This window comes from Barbatula barbatula (genome assembly GCF_947034865.1).
Source record: "Barbatula barbatula genome assembly, chromosome: 20".
Lineage (NCBI taxonomy): Eukaryota > Metazoa > Chordata > Actinopteri > Cypriniformes > Nemacheilidae > Barbatula > Barbatula barbatula.
Genome location: NC_136783.1, coordinates 14,472,063 through 14,496,859, shown reverse-complemented (window position 1 = coordinate 14,496,859; position 24,797 = coordinate 14,472,063). Strand labels below are relative to the sequence as shown.

At 38.1% G+C, this 24,797-nt stretch overlaps 1 protein-coding gene across 3 annotated transcripts in view; it reads left to right on the top strand.

Annotated features, from left to right (window-relative positions):
- LOC306909470 (kazrin-like) overlaps window positions 1–22,759 on the top strand; it is a 58,928-nt gene extending 36,169 nt beyond the window's left edge. Inside the window, exons 2-8 of one of the 3 annotated variants that reach the window (XM_079483195.1) lie at window positions 715–813; window positions 13,328–13,519; window positions 17,771–17,907; window positions 18,215–18,385; window positions 19,154–19,334; window positions 19,941–20,102; window positions 20,947–22,759. In XM_079483195.1, the coding sequence (XP_079339321.1) occupies window positions 715–813; window positions 13,328–13,519; window positions 17,771–17,907; window positions 18,215–18,385; window positions 19,154–19,334; window positions 19,941–20,102; window positions 20,947–20,978 (974 nt within the window). In that variant the 3' untranslated portion in view covers window positions 20,979–22,759. Of the gene's footprint in view, window positions 1–714; window positions 814–3,446; window positions 3,813–13,327; window positions 13,520–17,770; window positions 17,908–18,214; window positions 18,386–19,153; window positions 19,335–19,940; window positions 20,103–20,946 lie in introns of those variants that run through there. The other 2 variants (XM_079483194.1, XM_079483196.1) reach the window with 2 other exon arrangements.
- The last annotated feature ends 2,038 nt before the right edge of the window (window positions 22,760–24,797 follow it).

Genomic DNA, 24,797 nt, shown 5'->3' with positions numbered 1-24,797 from the left:
CATATCTCCCGTCAGAGCCTGCAGTAATTGACACACACTCTGCACGGCGACTCTCGGAAGTGACATGCCGGTACACTTCGTGTTAGCATCAGGTGCTGCAAGGTGTGTGATTTGACAAGGGCACCAGTTTACAGTGTTGACAAATCAGTACGCCATCCTTATGTCCTCGTCGGTGCTGCCAATCCCTCGTGGCATCTGCAGCTGAGACGCATGAGTCGTGTGATCGATGGCGGTGGTTAATCTTGCGCTCATCATACGCGTATTGTAGGCTTGGGACCTTTTCTTTCAGCTCGCAGGGAAATCGTGATTCAGTGTGTTGTCCTTTGCACTGTACATGAAATTGCTACCTGTCACTTTCAATGCACATTGATTACGTCTAGTGCGTGGGCCGTGGACGGAGGGTGATTATTTGTCTTTAAAAGCCATTCAGAGGACTTAGCGCTTTTGTGCGCTGCGTGTCACCGTTTCAGAGTTAATTACAGATGAGTGGTAATCGCTGAGAGATGCTCGGTGATTCACGAGCTGGAGTCGCTCTGAGGCACGCCGGCACATTTTGGTCCAGCCCTTCTCGCAGGAGGCCTGCAGTTTGCCGTCCTCGGTCACTTTAGCTGCCTCAGACCTGAAGAGGCATATCGATGAAAGCTGATGAAATGTGTAAGAAAATGTTTTGATTTTAAGAGAACATTGTTTTGATACGTCTTGCTCTTTTTGCAGATCCCATGATCCACCACCGGCAGAAGACTGTGGTGTCTGATCTCACCTTCCAGACGGGTATGTCGAGCTTTGGAACTCCAGACTCTACACTTGACAAAGGTAAAACCTTAAAATTGACATGCAGAATTTAGCAGACACAACATTTCTCGCGTGCCCCCGTCGTTACAACAAAACTACAAAAAAAATTATAGTTTTTTTGGATCTTTTAGCGACTAAAGAAATGCACTTACTCAAATTGCGAGAGAGTAATCTTCAAAGAAAACAAAAAAGCTTTGTCTGGTTCACACAATTCACCAACTGTGGTGAAGCGTCATTATGAAGTGTATTGATCAAACTAGGAATTGAACAGAATCTCGAAGTCTTATTCTAGACGTCCCATTTTCCAAACATAATGACGCCTGTTACTCGCTACTGCTTTCCTCGTGAATGCTGTCTGCGTAAATCATAATCTTTATGTCTTTATCAAAACCAGCGTAACAAAGAAGCCACTTTTAGAATGATGTCTTTTTTGATGTCTTACCAATAGAAAGAGCATTTGACTTTAGTCAATATGATGGCTTGGAAGACATAGCATGTTAATGCACTGACTTTTATTATCTGAATGTGATTTTAACTGTAGATTTGTTCTGACTAGCAAAAGGGAAACTTTTTGAACATGCACTTTTCTTTTCAAACTCCTTTTTGGGTGACTGTGACAATTAAATATAAACTTCATCCCTCTTTCTTTTCATCCGTCCCATCTTTTCTTGTCCTCTGAAATTTTCTTGTACTGTATTCTATTCTCCTGTGTTTTTCATTTCGCCCTGTGAGAAAAGCATTATTGATGTTGGGCTTGCTGTCGGTACTTCATTACTCCCAGCCGAGCCGTAAATTGTTTTGAAAGATAAAGCTCGGTCTGCTAGGCAACTGTATCTGTGCAGTTCAGAGCCTCGAAAATAAAAGCAGGCTGATGTTTTAGAAGCCCTTTAATGTATTAAATTCATTACTTTCAGCTTTGCGTGCCCATACACACTCAATGATGCGAGACAAACAGAACATGAACCCGAAAAGATGGTTTGGATAGCATTCTGTGTGCTTTTTACATGGTCACTCATTGAGTCTATCAACAACTGATGCTTCATTGTATGAAGACTGAAGATGTTTTGCAGGTCATATCCCAGCATGCACTCTGAACTGAGCACCAGTATCTCTTGGTCTTTAAGAGGGAGGGATAAAAGGGGAGATGAGTCTGTGCTGAAGCCCTGAGAGCCCTTAAGCCTGTCTACCTGCCTGTATTAGAGACTGACACTCATTTGGAGGCTGAAGTTGGTGCTCTGTGGTAGAGAGCGGGCCCCTATCTGCCGCTGGCTGCTTTAGCTCTATGAGAGAGAGCAGACACTCATCCTGTACTTTATCTGACAAAATGTCCCACAGATCCCCTCACAGACTCTGCGTCAAGGTATTACGGGACGTGAAGAAGGGACAGTAGAGCCATGCTGTTCTAAAGTGAATGTACTTTAAAAGAGAGCAGGGTTTGGACATTTGTATGGGCTGATGTCATGGTCACTGTTGACGTCTGTTGAAGTCATTTTTACCCAAAAATAAAATGAAACTAAATGTGTTCCAACCTATTTTACTATATAATATAATAATATATAAAATGATAATATGATGAATTAAAATGTACAATGTTAAAAAGTTAAGGGTCACTTGAGTGAATTGTTGCTCCTGACCTTAAAACATTTTGGTTTGAAAGTGTCAGTTTTCAGAAATGAGTTTTGTAGGATAAAAATAATTTTGCAGGCTTTTAGTTTCTGTCATTGTAAAACTTCTATTATATTATAACGCTTAACATGAATGAAAGGAGTCCAGAATTGATGGAAAATCCTTAAATACTGTTTAAGAAGAGATCAAGAAATTGGTTGTTAAAATGCCAAGAGTACATTTCTGCAAATTTTGGGCAAATGATGAAGATGATAATAATAATATATTAATAATTTATAGCCTGATAGATTCAATTTTTTATCTGTTTTAAATAAAACTTATTTTTATTTTAGTTTATTATTTATTTTGTTTTATTTTATTTTTACAAAATACAGTAATTCCTATAATTCCACAGTGATTTTCCATAGTTTTTATGAATTTATTCTAACACGTAAAAAATGAGTAGGCGACCTAAACTTTTCATCAGTAGTGTTTGTACTCTGTATCCACACACAGTTTTAATATTTTCACATTGACAATACATTTTGTATCCATATTAAAGTTGCACACATTCAAGTTCTTTACAGAAGTAGATGTGTCATATATATATATATATATATATATACATATATATATATACATATATATATATATATATACATATATATATACATATATATATATATACATATATATATATACATATATATATATATACATATATATATATATATATACATATATATATATACATATATATATATGACACATACCCATACGACTTTTTTAATATTAAGGGTTTGCATCAAAATGGGGCCAAGTGAAAGAGGACTACATTTTCATAATGGGGTGAACTATTACAATAACGTCGTAAGAACGTATGTATTTTGTTTCCACCATTAGATGGAGCTGTTGGGCCTTACCTGAGGCGTTCACCTGATCGGAAAAGCATTTGTCCCCTCCCCCAGTCCGGTGAATGAGCCTGTTTAAAGAAGGCTGGGAAAAGCAGTGTCAGTTCCATTTCAAGCTCTGCCCTTTCTTGTGTGTGTGTGTGTGTGTGTATGTGTGTGTGTGTGTGCGTGCGTGTGTGTGTAACAGAAGTGAACACGTAGGAAGGGTGCAGAGGGGGTGGGGGAACATCTGAAAACACCCAAGAGAAACTCCCAGAACAGGTACACACACACACGTAACTAGAAGCAGGCGGATCAAACTTGTTTACGCTCACCTGGCAACACCTTTCCAGAAACCAGTCACAGCAGAGCACACAGTCGGCATTAGGAGTGAACCGAGCGTCTGTGTGGAGGAAGTGTGTATGTGTGAGGGAGTTTGCTTGCTATGAGAAGAGACACCAGGGGTGACAGCGAAGCCCGGCACTGTGGCGAGCATGAGATCCGAACGAGAAGAGGGCAGACCGGGTGAGGGTTTCTATGAGATTGAATGACTGAGAGTCGTACTATACTGCTGATTCGTGTAGCCACGTAAATCTATGAATTTCCATGCGGCTTGATAGTCTCGTGTTGGGACACATAGAAAACCGGGTGACCTATATCATGCTTTTCCACCTGTCATAGATGACCAACCACACGTTTGACTCTTTCGTGAATCAAGCACGATGGGATTTTAAGAATTGTACGTTTTGTCTTTAATTTTGTGTTGAAAGGAGGAGACCTATGATTTACCACATACGACGTGGAGCTTTTACCCAGTAATCTGCTGTAATTTGTTTATGACACATACAGCATGTTGTTTGTGAGATCATGTGTAATTGTCATAAAGCAAACATGACATCACTTTGTTTGTCTATGTGATAACAATCACACAGACGGGTGAGAGATTTGATCGGATATTTGGGAAGCATTTAATCTTAACCTGTAATCTGTCACGATAATCTGCTTGAAATTTCAGAAGGATCGAGTAAAATGTTTGCGGGTTTTTTTTCAAGCATCTCAAACAAGCCAATGTTTTGAAAGTGTGCTAGTGATACAATGTTTTGACTTTATGGAAATCGATCTACTACAATTTACTTTTGAAACTGAAACATTTCAAGAGATTTCCCAAATTTGGTGTAATCTCTGCATGGGATACACCTATTTGTTTTTGTGACATTTCAAATCTTTAGTCCTCTCTCACTGTTTGGTCTATGATGCAACTGGAATACTCACGAAACGTTTGAAGCCTGAGTCGACCTGCTTGTGCTTATGGCCTTTAGTAATAATCCCTGTGTTTTCTCCACACCCCTCTAAATCAACACCGTGGGATTGATCTTTACACTCCTTATTCAAAGTCTAGCAACAGACATTTTGGATCACATTCAACAGCTTGTATTTGCACAGTCGCTTTAATCATAATGGGAGGAATGTGAATCACGTTTTTGTTTATTTAATGTTACACTGTATCCTGCTTTTTGGATTCATTATCTGTTTGAAGTCAGTTTTTTACTGTAAGTGAATAATGTGATCTGTCAGTATTGATAGAAACTGACAGTAAGTATCCTCAGATGTGTACGTTTGAGCTTGATTTATTATAAATATACTTCCTGGTGCACATTGAGCATTTCTTGAAGCTAACACCGACTCTTTGATCTTGACTGTAAATTTACGTTTGTGAAAATCCTCAGGACCGGGAGAGTCGCATTGTTTTTGACTATGAAAGATTTAATGTTATGTTCTTTAACTTTCCCCGGGGCATTTCAACTGCTGCTCTTTTGAGATTCAGTCCTGTGGTAAAGGTGGTTTTTTTGCTGGTATACACTTTTGCTGTGTTTGTATACATTTTTTATATATTTTTAAATATGGAGCTTTATGTTTGTTCTGGAATCATTTCTAGTTTTTTTAGATCAGTCAACCATCATTTTCACAGCTTAAGTAGATTAAAACAGTTAATACATTTCTTTTTCTATTTGCATTTATTTGCAGAAAACTGAAAACTGAAAACCGAAACCGGTCGATATAACAGAAAAGATGTTCTGTATTTTTTCATATACAGAGACCTCAAAGGCAATACAACAGTAATATATTTATATGTATTTAGGAAAAGTTAAAAATATATTTGTATGTGATCTCCTCGGTTGTCTTGTCCTGCTGTCAGTCTTCCGCATTGCTGTTCACTCCTGAGGTTCGATTTTGTTGAAATTGAACAGACACTGGACTGGAATGGCCACAATATATGTAGAAACGCTGATTGCATGACAATTTGGAATCAGGTCTCTCAATTTTTTCCGACGCTGTATAAGACATCAATATTTCGCTAAAAAAATGATCAAAAATATTTTGGTTTACGAAAAACCATTTCTGACATATGATCACATTCTAATTTTGAAATCATCAGATGAGAAAATCCGTCTTTTCCATTCATTGAATTGTTTACAAGCTAGTGTGTATCTGTGTGCGCGCCCGCTCACAGTCCAGTGTGCTGTGCCACAAGCGCCAGCAGGTTCTGGCATATCCTCAGCAGCTCTCTGATCTACTCTGTGCCAGTGGTTACGCTCCAGATAGATGAGGATAATGAGTTTGACCCTCAAGCCCACACCGCCAGATGGTTCTGTCAAACTGCGCCCTTTTCTTTCACCCCAAAAGTACAAACTACAAGTTTACACTGCAGCTCACGGTCATGTTTCACACTGCCAACACCCTGTCTAGAGCATCCATGCTGACAAATACTACAATATGTTGCGTTCCGTCACCTCAGCTAAGTTCACGAGGATTTTCGAGTGAGACACTTCTTTTAAGTGTAGGCGTTATGTAACGGAGAATGATGTGTCCTGAACAAAACTGTGGCGGACGACTGTCCAACAGGATTTTGTTCCAGCCAAGCTAAATTACTGGATTGTATGCGAACTGCTTGTGTTTTAGTATCAGAGGAAAGCATATGCTTGCGTGGGAGGTGAAGAAACAAAACTGTGCTGTAGTAACAGAGTTTTGTATGTTTGATCGTTTTAATTCAACCAACAACGTCAATGCCCAGTCACTTGCATTAGTTATGTGTCCATGCAATAAATGGGTACTGCCGTTTTTCACTTTAAAATATCTTCGTTTTGTGTTCAGCAGAAGAAGGAAAGTCATACAGGTTTGAAATGATGAGAGGGTGAATAAATGATGACAGAATTTTTATATTTGGGAGAACTATCACTTTAACACTCCCTTGTTTCTCACAGGCTGCGATTGGTTTATACAAATGTTGTTCCGGAAACAGCAAACCATGTTGATCTAGAAGTTTGTTGTATGAAGAGCTTTGGAATAATGAAGGGTTTGACATTTGTTAGTTAACATGGCCCCATCGGCCCCTGCTAGTAGATGCTGTAACAACACCATCTGGCTGAAACGCGTATCTTTATAATCCGATGAGACACTGTTTGCAAGCATTGAAGTTTAAATCATAATTGTATAATATAGTCAATTCTTTTTGGAGGCTGTAAGTACTATTAGCAGATCACTTTCCTCTGGAATTATGTTTGAGTTTCAAGTTGTTGCATTGCATTGCGATACACTTTGTGCCCATCCAATGGCATGGCCTAATCTGTTCTTAATGAAAGTGCGAATCAATTACCACAATCTCCAGTTGCCATGGGCGGACTAAAGTTGCTCGCAATTTAAGCGCCAAGCAATTAATTCAGCACAGCTGTTACTCACAGATATCCACTCACACACACATAACAGTTCTCTCTTGCCATCACAAGTACAAAAGTTAATACGATTCCGCACAGATGTCACACTTTACGTGTGTTAAACCTTTTCTTGAATCTCCAAAGGGATTCAAACAAGTGGCATTTTGTCAAGCAGAGAGCCGCCCCCAATCCCTCTGCGTAGCGTGAGACTTGTAAATGCGTTTTTTCATGGATGTAATTCGGCGCTGGCACAAGTAGCCCCATCATAGTATAGCCACCTCCACACCTCCCACCTTTAATAGTTCTTCTGATTTGGCAATGTCATTGAGTGCTATTTATAATCTAAGCGTCTGTGTTGGTCTTAAAATGCTGAGGCTGAGCATATTTGGGTCATGCTTCTTTTTTATGGTGTTTCATCCGGATTAATAAAACTGCCTTAGAATTAGGTGGTTTGCTGGATGTATTAGTCACTGGATCTTTTCAAATATTTGCAGTTGTTGCAGGGAACCATCCAGTTTTTCCAAACCAACCGGATATTTCCTTTTTTCAAGCTGTTCTACTGAAACAAATTGAGAAGACCTTGGTTTATGCTAGTTAGTCCTTAGTTAGACAACTCAATGTAAGGGGACCTGCGTAGATAAAAGTCAGCGCAGCTCACCAGTACAAGATCAGAGTTTCAGCCTCTCAGTTACTCTGTCCACATGAGAGAGTCGTGATTGTGCTTCTGTAATTTGGTTCTAAGGCTAAGAGGCATTAGCAGCGTGATCCATCAGATGAAGAGTGACCCTTATCATCAAGACGCCAACAGACCACAGAAACGTGTTCCTTGCCTGTGAATTACACCCATAATCCAGAGCCGAACGGCTCACAAGGAAAACTTTTATCGGTCTATAGGGACCTATATATGCCAACGGCCTTCTTTCTTAAATCATGTACGATCTGTTGAACACCATGCAAGTGAAGACCTTGAATCCTGTATTGGGTAGCGTGAGTGTTTTTGTCTAGTAGATGAATGAATACGACTCGGGGCGGTCAATGCGGTAATGAGCTTATTATCGTCTGCACCGAAGAACATTGTTTTACTGGAAAACGAGACACAAATCTAAACATTCTTAGAGGAGCTAGATTTACTTTAGAAGAAGATATATGGTGAATGTTTCAGAGAGTATGTCTTGAATTTGCTTTATTTTTCTTACGCCTTTGGCAAATACGCTTTTCTTGGTTAAGGCATACAGTAGTTCTAACAAAAGTGAGTACGGTACTCATTTTTGACAGAGAAACAAGACCAAAATATTTTTACTAAGAACATAATTTATGAGCAAAAGCTACAAAACCAGATTGAACAGCGTTCCAATCTTAAGACAATTTTACAGTGCAACCTGCAAGAAGATTTCCTTCCAGGTTTGAAAAACATGGTAATGCTCCCAGAAAGATTTATACTAACTGTATTACAAGCCTCCCTAAGGAGTGCCTGTCAGATATGTGTAGGAAGCGTACTGTACAGCTTCTGTATCTGCCGTGAACCTGTGTTCTTCATAGAAAGCAAGTAATAAAACATTCCTTCGAGAGCAGAGAGAACCTATTGACCAGAGTTAAATCTGAATAATCTCATAAACCACTTCACACACACAATCTTTGTGTTTTTATTATTTTAAACGGTTTAATGAAAAACCACTGTGAGTTCCCTGCAACGACGTCCGGCTGGCTGAATAGATGAAAATATGGTCTTGCAAAAAATCTCATTCACTCCTAAAATGGACTCTTGAAATTAAACTGATTTATTCTCTGGGTGCAAAGCTCCATAGTTGGTCATATCAAAGCTGGGAATGCATTGTGGGAAAAATGGCACACAGATGCTGTGCCCATGTCTGGAGGAATTGTTTTACATTATTAGTAATGAAATTAACTTTAACTTAGTCACTGTAAATCTTTAGTGAATTCATATTTAATCCATTGTATCGAAATATGCCTTGTTGTTGAGCATATTTTTTAACTATTTTTTTAAATAAATAGCTTGAATTGCTGGCCTTTAAAATCCAGAACGTTCCATAAATCCAGCCCTCCCTTGAGACCTGGAAAGTATGTCAGAGCCTGGAGACACCTGCAACCTCTTCATCATTGACCTTATGTGGTAGAAATCGGTTGGCGCCACTGGGACGCCAGAATTTGCGGTGCCAAGCTACACTTATGATCAAATACATTCTTTGCTTTTGTGCTTATTCAAAAATACACTTCATTCCTCTTATAAATACTGTATACCGCTACATTGTCTGTGATTATTTCAACTCTTTACGAATTCCATCGAAGTGAATTCAAGTGTTCTAGAGGCGTGCCCAAACAGTACCGTTTTTTGTAATTCAGTTGAAACATGAATTCAAAGGGTTAAGCCATTTACAAAATGGTCTGTCACAGAACCGCAGGGAAAATATCGTCAGAACTATGAGACAGATTAGGACAATCTATGCTAAGGAAAGTATTGCTATCGCTGCAAGTTTACATAGCTGCTTGTCATCTTTTCATATGGCGCAGGAGCACCAATTCAACTGTTTTACTAGCCTATTAAATTGAATCATTTTGTGGTTCATGAATAAAAGTTAAACGCATTTAAAAGCATTTATCGCTTCCCTTAACCTAATTGATTATAGCTTGTATTACATGCTTGACAAATAAACATTAAGGCTTTTAAGCCTTTGAAAATTCTTTAACAAAAGCAAAGTTCAATATGTCAGGTTGAGAAAAAGCAAACGTCAGTTTTTTACTTTATATCAAGGCTTATACAGAATGTAACCTCTGGGATGGGGTTGACGCGCATAACTTAGTTTTGCTTTGGTTCATCCACACCGAGGACGAGAGGCAAAGAGGTGCAGGATTTACTTTGGCTTAAATGAGAAGAATGGGTGCCGACGGCGTGAATCGATTAAAAGGTGCATTGCGAGAAATTAGGGGCCTGATTGCTTTTGTGTAAGTCAACCTTAGTTCTGAGAGAATCAAAACGGACTTGAAGTGCTCTCACCTTTCATAAAGTTTACGTGAGTGTGTGTCTGAAGGCTTATGAGACTCTAAAAAGAATGATGGTGAACTTGTATTTCAACTTGGTCATAACAAAAGTGGTTTAATTGTACGTCTGTCTTTTGAAGGGTGGATTATACATATAATACAAATGAAATGATAATTACAGCTTTAAACTACAGATCCAAGTAAAATAGTTTATAAAACGTTTAAAGTTTTAGTCTTGGTCTTAATTTAGGTCGGTTGTTGTTATGTGATAAATAACATTCTTGTGTCTAACAATGCCTTTTACCTATGACTATATAATGTAAAATATAGCATCACAGCCTTTTGAATTTTATTGCTTAAATTTGCATTGTAGTTAATTTTATGAGCTGGTGATGTGCATTTATTTACCTTTGCAAGTGGCGAGACCTGTTGAATAGGGCAGTCTTATCAGACAGCAGTCGTCATTTAAGTAAATTGGTTGTTTATATTGTAATTATCAAATTGTCAGATATTAAAGTTTGGTGCTTTATGTGAGATCTCCACACTCCATCATTTTCTAATTCATAATTTCTTCCTCAGCTGAAGCTTTTGGCACAAGCCAGCTGAACTACTTTCCGAGCGCAGAAGCTTCATAATTCTCACACAAATCCTGGTCTCGAGCCAGAGATACGAGCCTGCGCCCGGCTCTACACGACAGCCAGTCCCACTGCTCCCAAGTCTCCTCCAAATTAAACAAATGAATAAGCGGCTTTGGGCCAGAAGGCAACAGCATGAAAAATAGCACTTTTCAAGAAAAGGGGGCTTCCTGCGTCACACCGCATCTCTTGTTGGTTCCCTCTGCCCGGTAGTGGGCACAGACATTGACCAACAGTCTGTAGCATGTCTCTCTCGGTCTTATCTGTGGTGCTGCAGACACTCACCTTGTCAACAGCAGGCTGAAGGAAAACTTTAGGCACCGGCCGCTATATGGACTCTTACGTTCAGGCCACGTCTCTGTGTTGCCTGTGGATTAAGAGCAGGATCACTTTCAAGTGTCCTCTATAAGACTGTGGCATTAGCTGGTTGAAGTGATTTAATTTTCTGTTTAATCTGGAAGTGCTCTCATCGAGAGGCGTTGGGTCACGGTAAAGAGAAGGCAGATACGGAGCGCGCTGGTTGTATCTCTTTCTAAATCTGTCATTTTTGTTTACAGTGAAAATATCAGTTAGGTAAATTAACTTTACACTAGCTTTGCATTACATTTTTTATATTTATACCATGGTCTGTTTGAATACTCGATTCTGATTGGCCGGAGGGTGTGCATTAAACCTTTTTACACACGGGTAGCTCCAGTCGAGTGGTTCCAGGCCTCCACGTCGTGCATCAAAACCTGTTAATGCACGGCTTGCTGTGGATTATCCCTTACATTTTATTTGCAAAACAATTTTTTTGCCTAATGAACTCTTAATATATTTGTATATGTAAGCGTAAACCTTATTTCACAGTCCAGTGTGTAATTTTTGGGATGGTCTATTGATAGAAGTGCAATATAATATACATAGCTATGCCCTCAGAGGTGTATAAAGAGCTTACACAATGAAGCCTCTAAGAATGAGCTATTGAGTCTTGCATGTTCTGTCAGCCGTCGTAGTGTTTTGAAAGCGAGGGGTGGAGTGAGCTGTTGGTTGCAATTCGCAACCTTGCCGCAAGATATTCCTGACTGGACCTTAAATATCTCAATTCATTTTTTATTTTTGACCCAGTAAAATAAACTATTTTTGTTCTCTGGCTTTTCATGGTTAATGTAAAAGATCAACAAGGAAACAAAATCTTTAAAACTACTCTTAAAATTCAAATCTTGAGATCTTGTGCAGTGGGCACATTTATCTTGTTCTGATGATATTTAGGTATCAGAACTGGATAAACGAGACACAAATAGAGATTATGGAAATATTTTTGTGGTTTGCAAAATGTGTTTTGGTGCTTTTGCTCTCACAGCAGGGTGTGTTTACATTTCCCTGTTGCACTCCAAACAAAATAGCTCATTAATTGTATTGATCGCTCCTGATAAGTGCTTTTGATTTATTTTATCCGAGCCCCATTCATATCGTCCAGCCCGTGTGTGGCTGCATTATAGTTTACTGTTAATTGAATTCTATTACTTGACAACCTCTCTCCTTTGCCTTGAAAAAGATTGATGTCGCCACCGTTGCCTGGTAATGCAATGCACATTCAGCAAAGGCCTGCGTTTAATTTATTCACTTACTGAGCGTATCAGTGGGAGCACACAACACCTAACTGACTATGTGACTCATTTACATTACAGTCCTGACTTATTGATGTTCCATGAATTTCCGCCGCATTAAAGAGACAGGACTTAAAATTAAACGTTGACTTCGAAAGTCGCCACATGCGCTTTTAAAAAAGCCTAAGCACGGGTTTATCGGCTCTCTTTGTGAGATATGGCCTTTTTTCATTCGAAACAAAAAGGCATAGCTCTTCCGCTCATTAAAAGAGCCCCTGGAACGTTTTCGTCCTCTGCGCCTTTCCTGTTTCAATGACATAATAGTTTTGCTTGTGTTCTTGTTTATATTTTGCCAATTACTGCTGGTTTCCTTTGTTGCCGTGGTTTCCACTCTCAGGCTTAATGTGTTTCTAGCTCCCTCGACTCTGTGAAGAGCCGTGCATACAGAAACTCTCAACATCACGACCTTTGTGATCTATTCATTGTGACATACTGTTCCTCTGTGATTAAAGTTTGAAAATATTAAAATAGAAAACGTATGAAAGAGTGGAGGAATAGGAAAATACAAAGTCTTTGGATCTTGGTTTTTTTTTTTTGTCAGCCACATTGAATTGGTTCACATTGCATCCCAACCTGATGCAGTTTTCATATCCAGTCTTTAACACTTAATTTTTGCAATTGATGAAATCAGACCTGTCTCCTCTGTGTAGTCAACATGTGGTGTATATACATCTGTTGCTATAGTAACAATGGAAGCATTAGCACAATGCTGTGAGACTTTCTCGTCCAACAGCCGAGAGCAGCTGTCAGTGTGGAGACGATGGAAAGCCAGAACTTTTGCCTTTGCTTGTGTGTGTCATGACTCTCGCTGAATTCACAATGCACATAGGAGGGCTAGCGACAGACGCATTTTATGCATTCGTGCCTTACAAATCCGATATGTCAAACCACTGAGTCTTCCACTTATTTACTATTTGCTTTGCATTGAATGTCACACATTTCGGCATTTCAGAGAATTTCAAGTCATTTTCGAATGTCATTTGCAGATCAGATTTTGGGTTTTAGACTTTTTTTTATCTCCATCTTTGTGTCTTGTTTCTCCGCAGTGTTGCTGAGGGAGGAAGTGGCTCAGTTGCAGGAGGAGGTGCATCTCCTCAGGCAGATGAAGGACATGTTGAGTAAAGATCTGGAGGACTCGCACGGCGGCTGCTCGGCCGACACGCTCTCCGCCGCCGAGCTCAGGGTGCAGCTGGGGGAGAAGGAGCAGGAGCTGGAACGTGCCAAGGAGGCCTTGCAAGGTCTGAACCGCAATCACATAGTTTTCACCTAGACACATCAATACTGCATAAAATTTGCCATCATCATTGATTCTGTGATAACATAAAAGTTCATTAATAGTGAATAGAAGTTTGGCTAAACTTCAGGGTGGCTTTTCATTGTTGAGGAAAATTATACTATGTTTTGGTAAAGCTGATGGTTATAATAATAAATGTAGCAAATATAATCTAACCTAACCTGCATAACCATCTCATCCCTGAAATTATTATACAATTATACATTATACAAAAATTACATTAAGGATGTTCATGTGAATGGCATACGGTTGTCATAGCTCATGGTACATTGAAGCACCTCTTATAACCTTAATCTTGTTATAAGAGTAACTCTGTAAGCAAAATGCTTTTTTGTATTTTTACAAACATCATCTTCGGTTATTGATGCATGTTTTTTTTTTGAGGAAGATGAAAGACAGTTTCAAGATGAAAGAAATGGCCTAAAAGAGATGTGTAAAGTATGTTTGAGTCGTATATTCTGTGGAGAGCCTAATGGAGGCATTTCCTACGTGTGGCCATCGGAGACTATGTGGGAAGTTTGCTTGTCTTATCTGGTATTGTTTACCTGGGGTGTAATACTCTTGTCGTGTGTTTGAGGTACTTGTATAAACGAAGGGCAGTCAGTTGAGGATGGTGACACATGTCAAGTGTTGACGCAATGCAGAAGGTTCTGAAGTTACCAGAGAGAGACATTATTAATGGGAACATTGGTGATTGATTTTTGATCAGCAATTTTTGTTGAAATCCATTAAACCGTTCCCATGATCATTTTTTAGCAGATGTATGAACCCAATTTCCCGTAAGTGTACATCTGCAAAGTAACAACAGGTGTAGTTGATCACATTAGTTATGGACACATTCCATAAGTTTGACAAGCAGAAATTGCTAATCTGTACTTCTTGTTGTGAATTGTTTTGCCGTGTTAAAAATTTCGTTTTTAAAAAAGAAACGTTCCAGAAACATTGTAGCCACGACCTCAAATAAAGTTGTAAATTAATCCCATGGAGAACGTTGTAGCAACGTAGTATACTGGTCATTTGATCATTGGAAAATTTATGATCAGAGTAAAATATGTTATATTGTCAGAAGGATTGCTAGTGCTAATGCTGAGTTTTATAAGATACAACAATTAAACTTTTGTTTCTACTTATTAAATACATGCACTTGTCCAGCCCGCACATTCTCTGTTCTGCCGCGCGCTTGCATCATTTAAACATTAACGGTAATTTATTTTTACCTCACTGCATGATATAATATTTTAGCGGCCTATAAATATAATTTATTACTTTATACATTACAGATGTGAGGTGTAAACACATATTTTTTTGATTTTCGATCATTTTGGTTCGTTTTAATGAACGGACCCTGATGTTTGTGAGTGTGACCAAAGAAGCTTTTGATGGTTGTTTCTAAAAAACAGACATCCCACTAAACTTGTGGTAAGCTTAAAGGTAATGTTTATTCATCTCTGTCAATAAATATCTGCTTTGAATCCTCTACATTGTGTTGAAGTCTTTGGTTATTTATGTAATTTACTTCAGTATCTAAATAAAATGTCTGATGCTGATGTACAGTGCTGTGAGAAATGATATTAATCGTTAAAGTTTGTATAATACATATTTAACTAGAAAATGAATCAAATTATGCATTAAATGTTCTCTTCAATCAGAAATGAAATCCTCCATGTGAGGGACAATTTGTTTTAATGAAATAATAAAAAAGATTTTAACTGTTTGGTCGTTGGGACGTCCTCGTCATGTCCCAGTGAAACGTTATTTGGTACGTTGCTGCTACAAATATGGTCAGTTTCATTTACGTCTTCAGGAGGTAATCACCACGTCCCAGCAATGTCCAATAGAGAATGTAAAGCAGACGTCACGCTCTGTTGCAGTGGCGCCGCCATCTTGGGAGGATCATACTCACTGATATTATTGTTTTGAAATGTACAGATGCTTGTTTTGTTTGATAGATGGAGAAATCAAAAGTGAAAGAACCAGTGGATTTTCCTGAGCAACTGCGTAATGCTATTGCAATTTTTAACACAGCAAGACCGCCCTACCATAGTTATATTTCCTTGTTGAACAAGAAAAACAAGACGTCCCTAGACGGCGCAGCATTCAACAGGGCGTGACGTAGCTTCACATTCTCTCGTGGCAACGAATATGGTCCGGTCCAAGTACGTCGTCACAAAGTAACTGTGTTAGCTGGGAAGACACATAACAGCAGTTTTCAGTATTCAAAGCATCACATGAAATCATATTTTAGTCTGTACATGTCTCAAACATGAACTAACAATTGTGTGATTGCAAAGTAGAATGCAAAATGAAGACCAAATGTTATGTAATACCTATTCAGTACATCTTTTAAATTTCTTCCCTGCTTGCAAATTGGTGACATGCTTTCCATTAGTCCTGCCTTGTTACTTGACACTTGGTCTGTAATGAAACTCTCATAGTATCTTTACAGAAACGAGTGCAACCTGACAATCCAAAGGGACAGGCCACGTCACAATGTGTTTAAAGCAAACAAAACAGCCTTTTTGCCTTTTTGTAGAAAAAACAGAGATGGGGTGAGCGGGACAGGTGGTGTGTGTATGTGTGGGGATATAAATGTGTTGGGCTCATAAATGTCAGCACCTTTTGTACAATGGTGGAAAAACGAGTTTGACTGTTAAAGTAGCTTGTTTAACTGAGGGGCAAAGGGTCTGTTTACAAATTAAATTAAATACATTACTCAGATTATTGTAGGCCTACTGCTTCATTTAAATATTTTCACACAGATGCCATTTTGATCACAGTTTCAGTCTGTATAATATTTTTGGTATTTAGGGAACGCAAATTTCGTTTACCCGAAAATGTATTCTCTAATGATTTGTTCATTCAAAATATATAGTAAATTCTTTCTTCTGTATAACAAAAAGGAAGATATTTAGAAAAAACTATTTGAGACCCCATTTGCCTCCACTGTATATCTTCTTTTGTGTTCCACATACAGGTTTTGAATGACATGAGTGAATAAATAATGACAGAATTTGTATTTTTGGGTGAACTGTCCCTTTAAGTTGGCATTGCCACAAAATAGGGTCTGAGTGCACTTTAAGATGTTAAAAAATGTTTTAGTAGTTACTAAAAGTTACAGCTCACTAATTCTTTCTATTTAAACCACATTAAAGTTTATGTGTTTACTGTTATTTACAATGAATAACAAAACAGCTAATTTTATTGTGAGGGAAATGTATAGTGGAGCATGGTTCCCCCTGGGGGCTGTGTTGAGCGGTGCATAAAACTATTACTGTGTAGAGCTGTAACTACATCAAACAAACTCCATTTAAGTCAGTATAAAAATAACTGATTTACACTGATTATAATAAACAAAAGACCAAAACAACTGCAAATGTAACATCCAGCATGCCAAACAAGACATTTTGTACATAAACAGAAGAATCTGCCACTTTGCATGCACTTATCTTATCTGATGGACAAACAGACATACGGGGTCAATGCACGACTCGTAAACATGTCATTCAAGGGCACAAAGCCTGTATTTGCAAGCTGGTACACTGCAACGGTCTGCATATGGTAAACAAATGTTGTTTTCCAGTGAACTTGTGTTGTTATTTTTGCATGTCAAACCTATTTTAACTAGATACATAGTTTTGTCAGGGGCTTGTTTTCATAATACTTTTTTAATTTGTGTTTTATTAAAATGATCTGTATTTATGCATAGTGTAAAACAAGATATAAACAAATGTGCAAAAACATTGTAAATGAAATAAACGTTGTACTGGGAGTTGAATTGAAAATGAGACATAAATACTGTTTATAATAAATAAATTCTGTCATCATTTACTCACCCTCTTGTCAAACCTGTATGACTTTCTTCTGCAGAACACAAAAGAAGAAAAATGTTGGTAACAGACAACCGTTGGTCCCCTAGAATTGCATTGGTTTTTTCCATACAGTTGAAGTCCACGGGGACCAATGGTTTTTGGTTATACCAACATTTTTCAAAATATTTATTTTATGTTTTGTAGAAGAAAATCATGCAGGTTTAAAATGACTGTAGGGTAAGTAAATGACCAAATTTTCATTTTGAAGGTGAACTATTCCATTAAGAAAATATATTTTCTTCACTGCACAAGCAGATATGTATATGCGGTCTTCAGATGTCTTGTTCTTCTAATGAATGTGAATTTGTTTGCGTGTTTGTGTGAAGCTATGAAGGGGGATCGGAAGAGGTTAAAGGCTGAGAAAGCTGATCTGGTGAATCAGATGCAGCAGCTGTACACCACACTGGAGAGCAGAGAGGAACAGCTCAGAGATTTCATCAGAAACTACGACCAGCACAGAAAGGTGAAATACTTTCACTATTAACGGCATTGTCTTAAATAATTTGTTCTGTTAAAATATGCTTTGTGTATAGCCAGTAGTTCAAACATATTACAATCATTAAATATTTAATAAACAAACTGTTGTGATATAAAATGACTCGCATAAAAGTATATTATTTAGGGCAGTGATTCTCAAACTGGGGGCCCCAAGATGGATTCATATATTTGATAAAATACAGAAATGTATCATACTTTTTATGTAATCAAACAATAGAAAAATCGTGTGTGTGCACGCAAGACAGACCTGCTGACCATATACTGTTCTGCAGGAGAGCGAGGACGCAGTAAAAGCGTTGGCTAAAGAGAAGGACATGCTCGAAAGAGAGAAATGGGACCTGCGCAGGCAGACCAAAGAGGCCACCGAACAAGCCAGCAGCTTGCGCTCCCAGATAGACATGAAGGAAAACCGAATCAAAGAGCTGGAGGCAGAGCTCACCATGGTGAGATAGCATCTCTTTTCTATCCCAAAGCCATAAACACTTGGCCCTGATAAACACAGATCCTCTGCTGGCGGTTTGAAGTCTTTAAGTTGTCCTGCAGATTTATCAGATTGACATTTATCAGTAAGGATTCATGAACACAGATGGAGCATGAAACCCCAACTGGTGCAGTTTAAAAAACATTTGGCTGGATTGGCATAACAGTGTTCATGCGTGTAGTTACATGTAGTCACACACAAAATCCTGTGAAGAGGCACATGGCAGTCAACAGGGTGTTAATAGCATCATTACTCATTACCACCACTACATACTGTATACAATACACATGTCAGGTACATTTGGGGGTTATGAAGCTTTTTTTTGCAAAAAAAACTTAGATCTGGGTCATTCTGTGAGTACAATGAAGGAATTTTCTATTCGTAGTTCATTGATCAAATGCAAATGTTAGCTTTTATCACAAAAAGCTTCATTGATGCATATGAGATGCTCTTCGGAACGCTCTGAAATCCCGATGGGACAACATAGATCATCGGGTTTTGCATAAAGCCATGGAGTTCATGCTAGATTAAGTCAATAAATCCAAATGGGATCATTCCAAATAATAAAAACTTCTGTCATGTATTTTCTATGAATCTTTCATGCACAGCTGAAAATGATGCTCGCATCCAGAGTTAGCTTTGTTGCTTTTACAGACTATATTTGCTTAGTAGTATTAATTCATACAGCCATCACAACATTAATATGTGTTGTGTTTGTCCACATCCTCAGGCAAAGCAGTCTCTGGCCACCCTCAATAAAGACGTGCCAAAGCGTCACTCTCTGGCCATGCCGTCAGAACCCGTGGTGAACGGCAGTCAGGAGTGGGTGATGCAGGCAGATCTTCCCCTGACGGCAGCCATCAGACAGAGTCAACAGACCCTGTACCATTCACACCCCGCGGACAGGCAAGGTATGATCACGTGCACATAAGCGCAAGTATTTATATAGAGACGATATATCAGAGACTATATAGACCGTTTCGTCGAATGCGCGGTATCTAATAATTTAAATAACTATTTATATTTTATTTTATTGTATAATAATAGTATTAAATTAACAATTATATTGTATTTTGTTGTATGTTCATTGTATTAAATACAAATTTGTTTGATGGTTCCTGTAGTTTTGATGCATTCAAAAAACCTTATGGGACATTAACATCAAGCGGCTGAGCTTGGTATCGCAGTCTAAATTCAAAATATTGTAGAGGCAAGTTTAGCCAAGTAACAGTTCTTCTTGGTTTCTTTTGCTGGTTATCAGAAATAATATTCTAAAGTAAATAATCTACAGGCACTCTATTATTTGCGAATGTGTACCGAAAGTTAAAGTTAAAAATGAAAATTTTTTACACAGCGGTGAAGTATTTATTATACATTTTTATCTGTGCACATCATTATCACTACTTCCGTTTCATGCCAACTTTAAGGGCAGTCCACGAACGCATGCATGTGCAGTAACGTTTGTTAATGTTGTTGCTTTGAAACCATCTATGAGCCGCTTTCTTTACCCTCCACAGCTGCATTGAGGATCAGCCCCTGTCACTCCCGCCAGCCCTCCGTCATCTCTGACGCCTCGGCAGCAGACGGAGACCGCTCGTCCACCCCGAGCGATGTCAACTCGCCCCGCCACAGGACTCATTCTCTCTGCAATGTAAGAGCTGCCTGGCACCCCCGACCAAGTAATCAGCCTTCCCAACTTGTTTTTTATCTTCTCCACCTTTACTTGATATATTCACTCCCTGCGCTGCTCATTAGCATGGCTTCAGGGTTTGTAACTATAGGTAATGGAGATAAATCAAAGGGAAGCATTTATACCCGTGAGAATTAGTGCGAATGAACCAAATGGGTTTATTTAAGGCGTCGTTGGTCAGTTTAAACTGAAAAAAGTTACAAAGATAAGTTAAAGTGATAGTTCACCCAAAAATCTGTCATCATTTACTTACCCACTTTTCATTTCATTTCAAACCTTTATGACTTTCTTTCTTCTGCAAAACAAAAGAAGATATTTTGAAGAATTTTGGTAACCGAACAACGAGTGTCCCCATTGACTTGCATTGCTTTTGTGTCGGTACAATAGAAGTGAATGGTTAACGCAGTTGTTCGGTTACCAAAATTTGTCAAAATATCTTCTTTTGTGTTTCGCTGAAGAACGAAAGTCATACAGGTTTAAAATTAAAAGATGACCAGTAAATAAAGACAGCGTTTTCGGGTGAACTGTCCCTTTACCAAAGTTATACTGTCCAACCAGCATTCAGGACCTTAAACAATCAGTTTTATAAAAAATAATAATGCCTTTTTTTAAACAGCGTAACCTGCCTTAAGAACATTTTGTTCACTTTTTTGTGAAAAATCAAATAAAATGTGTAGAAACCTGAAGCGGTGCAGATGATATGTGCAGATATTCCTCATCAATGATGCTGATTCTTATTAAAAAACATGACTCATCTTTTCTCCATGTGTCCTCCATTATTTCCATTTTCTCTTCTCCTCCCTCTTTCTTTCTCTGCCTTGTTCTCGGTTCAGTCCATGGAGGACCTCGAGGACCAGAAGCGTAAGAAGAAGAAGGAAAAGATGACTCTTGGTTCACTGTCTCGAGTGTTCGCCCGGGGTAAATCTCAACGCAAATCCTTGGATCCGGGCCTGTTTGATGGTACTTCCACCCCTGATTACTATATAGAGGAGGATGCTGACTGGTGATAGTGACGTGCGTGGATGTCTGCATGTATGACCGGATGTGTGTGTGTGCGCGCGAGTGTATAAGCATTTGTGTGTGCCTTCAAATGTATTCCCAATGAAACATGCAGGAAAGCGGAAGAACTGCTGCCTCCCGATATGTAAATAACGAAACTTAAAAAACATCTATGTAAATGAAATATATATTTATATATGTATGCATATGTACATATGTTTACATGCATATAAATATATAGATGGGATCATTTGCGTTTGAATATGTTTATGCTGTTCTTATGCTTTATTTGTGGTAATGTATGTCTGTTTTTTTATCAACTGGAAACTTGAATTACTGCTGTCCATGTGTAAATAGGAACTCTTGTGCACCTTGTGTTGCTGATGTTTTTATGTGGAATGCTTCTTTTTTATCATGTGCTCACGGCTCCAGGCTGTCTTCATATACCATCGGTCCATCGGCCCCGCCTTTGTCATAAAATTCTGTATGATGTAAAACATTATCTAAGGAAAATCAAGTGGGATTGGATTTGTAACATTTGCCTTGGCTGTGCATCTCAGATGTATTATAGTTGCAAGCACATTTTTTGTTTACTTGAGGTTACACTTACAACAAACAGTGATGATGATTTGGAAATGAGGAAATATTTTATTAAGCATTGCTTTTTGCAAGATTGCACTGAGGATTGACAAATTTGTATAGAAATCTTCTCAAACTAATTTTTTTATAAAGGCGTCTGCTTAAATCCAGTTTTTTCCACTTGATCAATAATTAGACTGAAGTTACGTTTTATGTATTAAGCTGGCCGTGTCTGATTTGTTTTTGCACACTGTGATGTGATTAAATCTTAAATGTAGTTCAGACGTGTGCTGACATCTCGGCCCAATTTTTGTTTAAAGAAATGTAGCATTATTTATTAGACCGTTTTCCATTTAAAAAAATACTAAGTATTTTTTATTACAACCCTTAAAGATTTATGCCAGATTTGGAGCTGACCATGTCGGTTGGGGGGATGTCTTTGTTACCACTCACTGTTGACTTAAAAACGACACACAGTAATGGAATATACTGTATTTTTCCCCAAACTGGGTGCTGAACCTCATGTGAACCTTACTGTACATCAACAAAGTGCCAAAGGTTCATAGCGGAGGTTGCTCCATTTAATACGCCTTGCTCTGCAGAATATACAGGAATATTCTAATTTTTCTGCTCTCTCTCGAGTGTGTAAAAAGCACATCTGTGACGGATCTCATAACACACCCTGCTTCCATAACATCCTTTTCCATTAATGTTGAAACCAATGATGTCATAACTCTTGTCTCGCTGACATACATTCCTTTCCGTTGCAAACTTTCCTTTGCATCCTGGTGGCACTGATTTTTTGTTTCTGTTTTGATCTTAAATTAAATTGACCTTCTTCCTCATGTCACTCTAATGAGTTTATGTTGTAAAGTTTGTAAAGTAGATTGCCAGATATAAGATTAAATCTATTAAATAACTTTATTTAAAGATTAGGAAGGAGGTCATTTCAGTGAAACTGTCTTTCGAATTTACAGTCGGACTATTGAGAAGGTCTTAACGTTCTGGAGACGAATATGATTTTAAAAAGTCAAATGAAACCTATTTTAAAATAAAAACACATAACCCAACATTCATGTGCCTTTCTTCTTGACCCTGCGTGTGTATGCGTGAGTTCATGTAATGAAATCCTCTTAACCCTCTTGTTCTGGGTACGCCGGGGTTTGGGGTGACCCTGCACTACTCCTTATTTGTAATTACCAACCATCTGTGTTAACATGTGTCCTAACATTGTCTTACCTCAGTGGATGAGAATACCCCAAACCCTCTACATTCATAACCCATCTGAACTCTGTGAACTGGAACAAGTCTGTCATGTGCACTTTGATCCAAAACATCATCTCATGACTCCCAACTGATTTTATTTGTTTTAAGGGTGTAACTAAAAGAATGCACATTATTATTTTGATTTATTTTAACTAGTATTTTGATTGTAAATTGTAGTGTTCACATAATTGGAAAAGTTAAATTGTAGAATGTTTCAATATTTGGTATGTTTACTTTAATGGCAGGACTCAGACATCCTATGACCTGCTATCCCAGCTGGTTTGATCCAAAAGATCCTATCAGCATTGTGTGCGTTCCAATGGAAAGAAGAAAATCAGAGTTTTTGTCCAATGGGTAACGTCATGTCACAAATGTGCTTATTTAGTGACCTTAAATTCGAAATACTTTATTTTATGTCAATGACTTAAATACTTTTTAAATGCTTAAACTTTACTTAATGGTTTAAGTAGATTTCAAAATCCAAATATCAGACTTTTGGACCTCACTGTATATGGTACAAAGTATGTATTTGATAAAAGTATTAATTGAAATGAATTGATATCAAAGCAGAGTATGATTAAAGAGCTGTTCCGTGGACTGATGGATGTCACCTCTCAAATAAGGTCAAAGAATCTCCAAAGTCTAAAATAAGTGTCTTCTGCCCCACTGCCCATCACATAATGAGTTTTATGGATGTATTTTTCAGATAATTAAAATCTGGTGAAGCCTTGAATGACAGATGATGAAGGCTTAACACTTTATAGTGAGTTAATGTTCTTTTATACTTGCCAAAGCACACTTCATGGTAAAAGCGCAACTTCTGAAACAAAATAGATAATGAGCATGTTTTACAGTACTTGATTCATTTGGATGACGTCAGAGCAGCAGCACGCGCTCAGTTAGAGTATAGGGCTCCCTCTGCTGGCACGATAAAGGGATAATCCAACCAAAAAATACATTTCTGTCATTATCTCCCTCATCTAAGTTGTTCGAAACCACTATACATGTTTTTGTTCTGTTGAACACAAAGAAACATATTTGGAAAAATGTTAGCAACTGACATTTCTGGGACATCGTTTATAGGAAAAAGTAAAATAGCTTTCAAATGTTGATCAGTGATGTCAATGAACATTTCCATAAAAGCCTTTTCTGTACAACAGAATACAAATATTTATACAGTTCGGAACAACTTTGGGGTGAGTAAATGGTGACAGAAGTGCAAAAATCTTAAGGAAACGTGTATACGAAATATGCGGTGGGCTCCAAAACTGTCACTCTCCATGTGAATCTAGGCAGCATTTTTGAAGGAACAGTTCTTTCCCCGTTATAAACTGTAATATCAGTGTCGCATTTTAAGTGAGAAGTTTGATAAGAAAATGTGCATAAATTTCAGAATGTCTTCGGTTTGCCATGTCCCCCTTTTTGCCTTCATGACAGCATGCAATGCAGTTTGCATGAACCCCACAAGTTTGTGCAAAACCCAATGATACATGTTTTCCCAGCATGATCTGAGAGTGTTCCAAAGATCGTCTTGTGTGAATCAACAGAAGCAAGGAAATCATACAATCAAATAAAAAATTGAGTCAGTCCACACACATATTTAGTTTCAGTTCTAAAAATAGTTCTGAATGTTTTAATATTTCTTAAATCATGGCATTTTCTTGTTTTAAATATTTAATCCTGATGCTTTCTGGTATTTTTTCAGATTTATTTTTGATCCTCTATGTTCTATAAGTCCCTGTATATAAGAAACTATAATTACTATACTTTAATTTAGAGTTATTATCTTCCAAATGACCTAGTAAGGACCAGAAAGTTGTCCCTACAATAAACCGTTTTG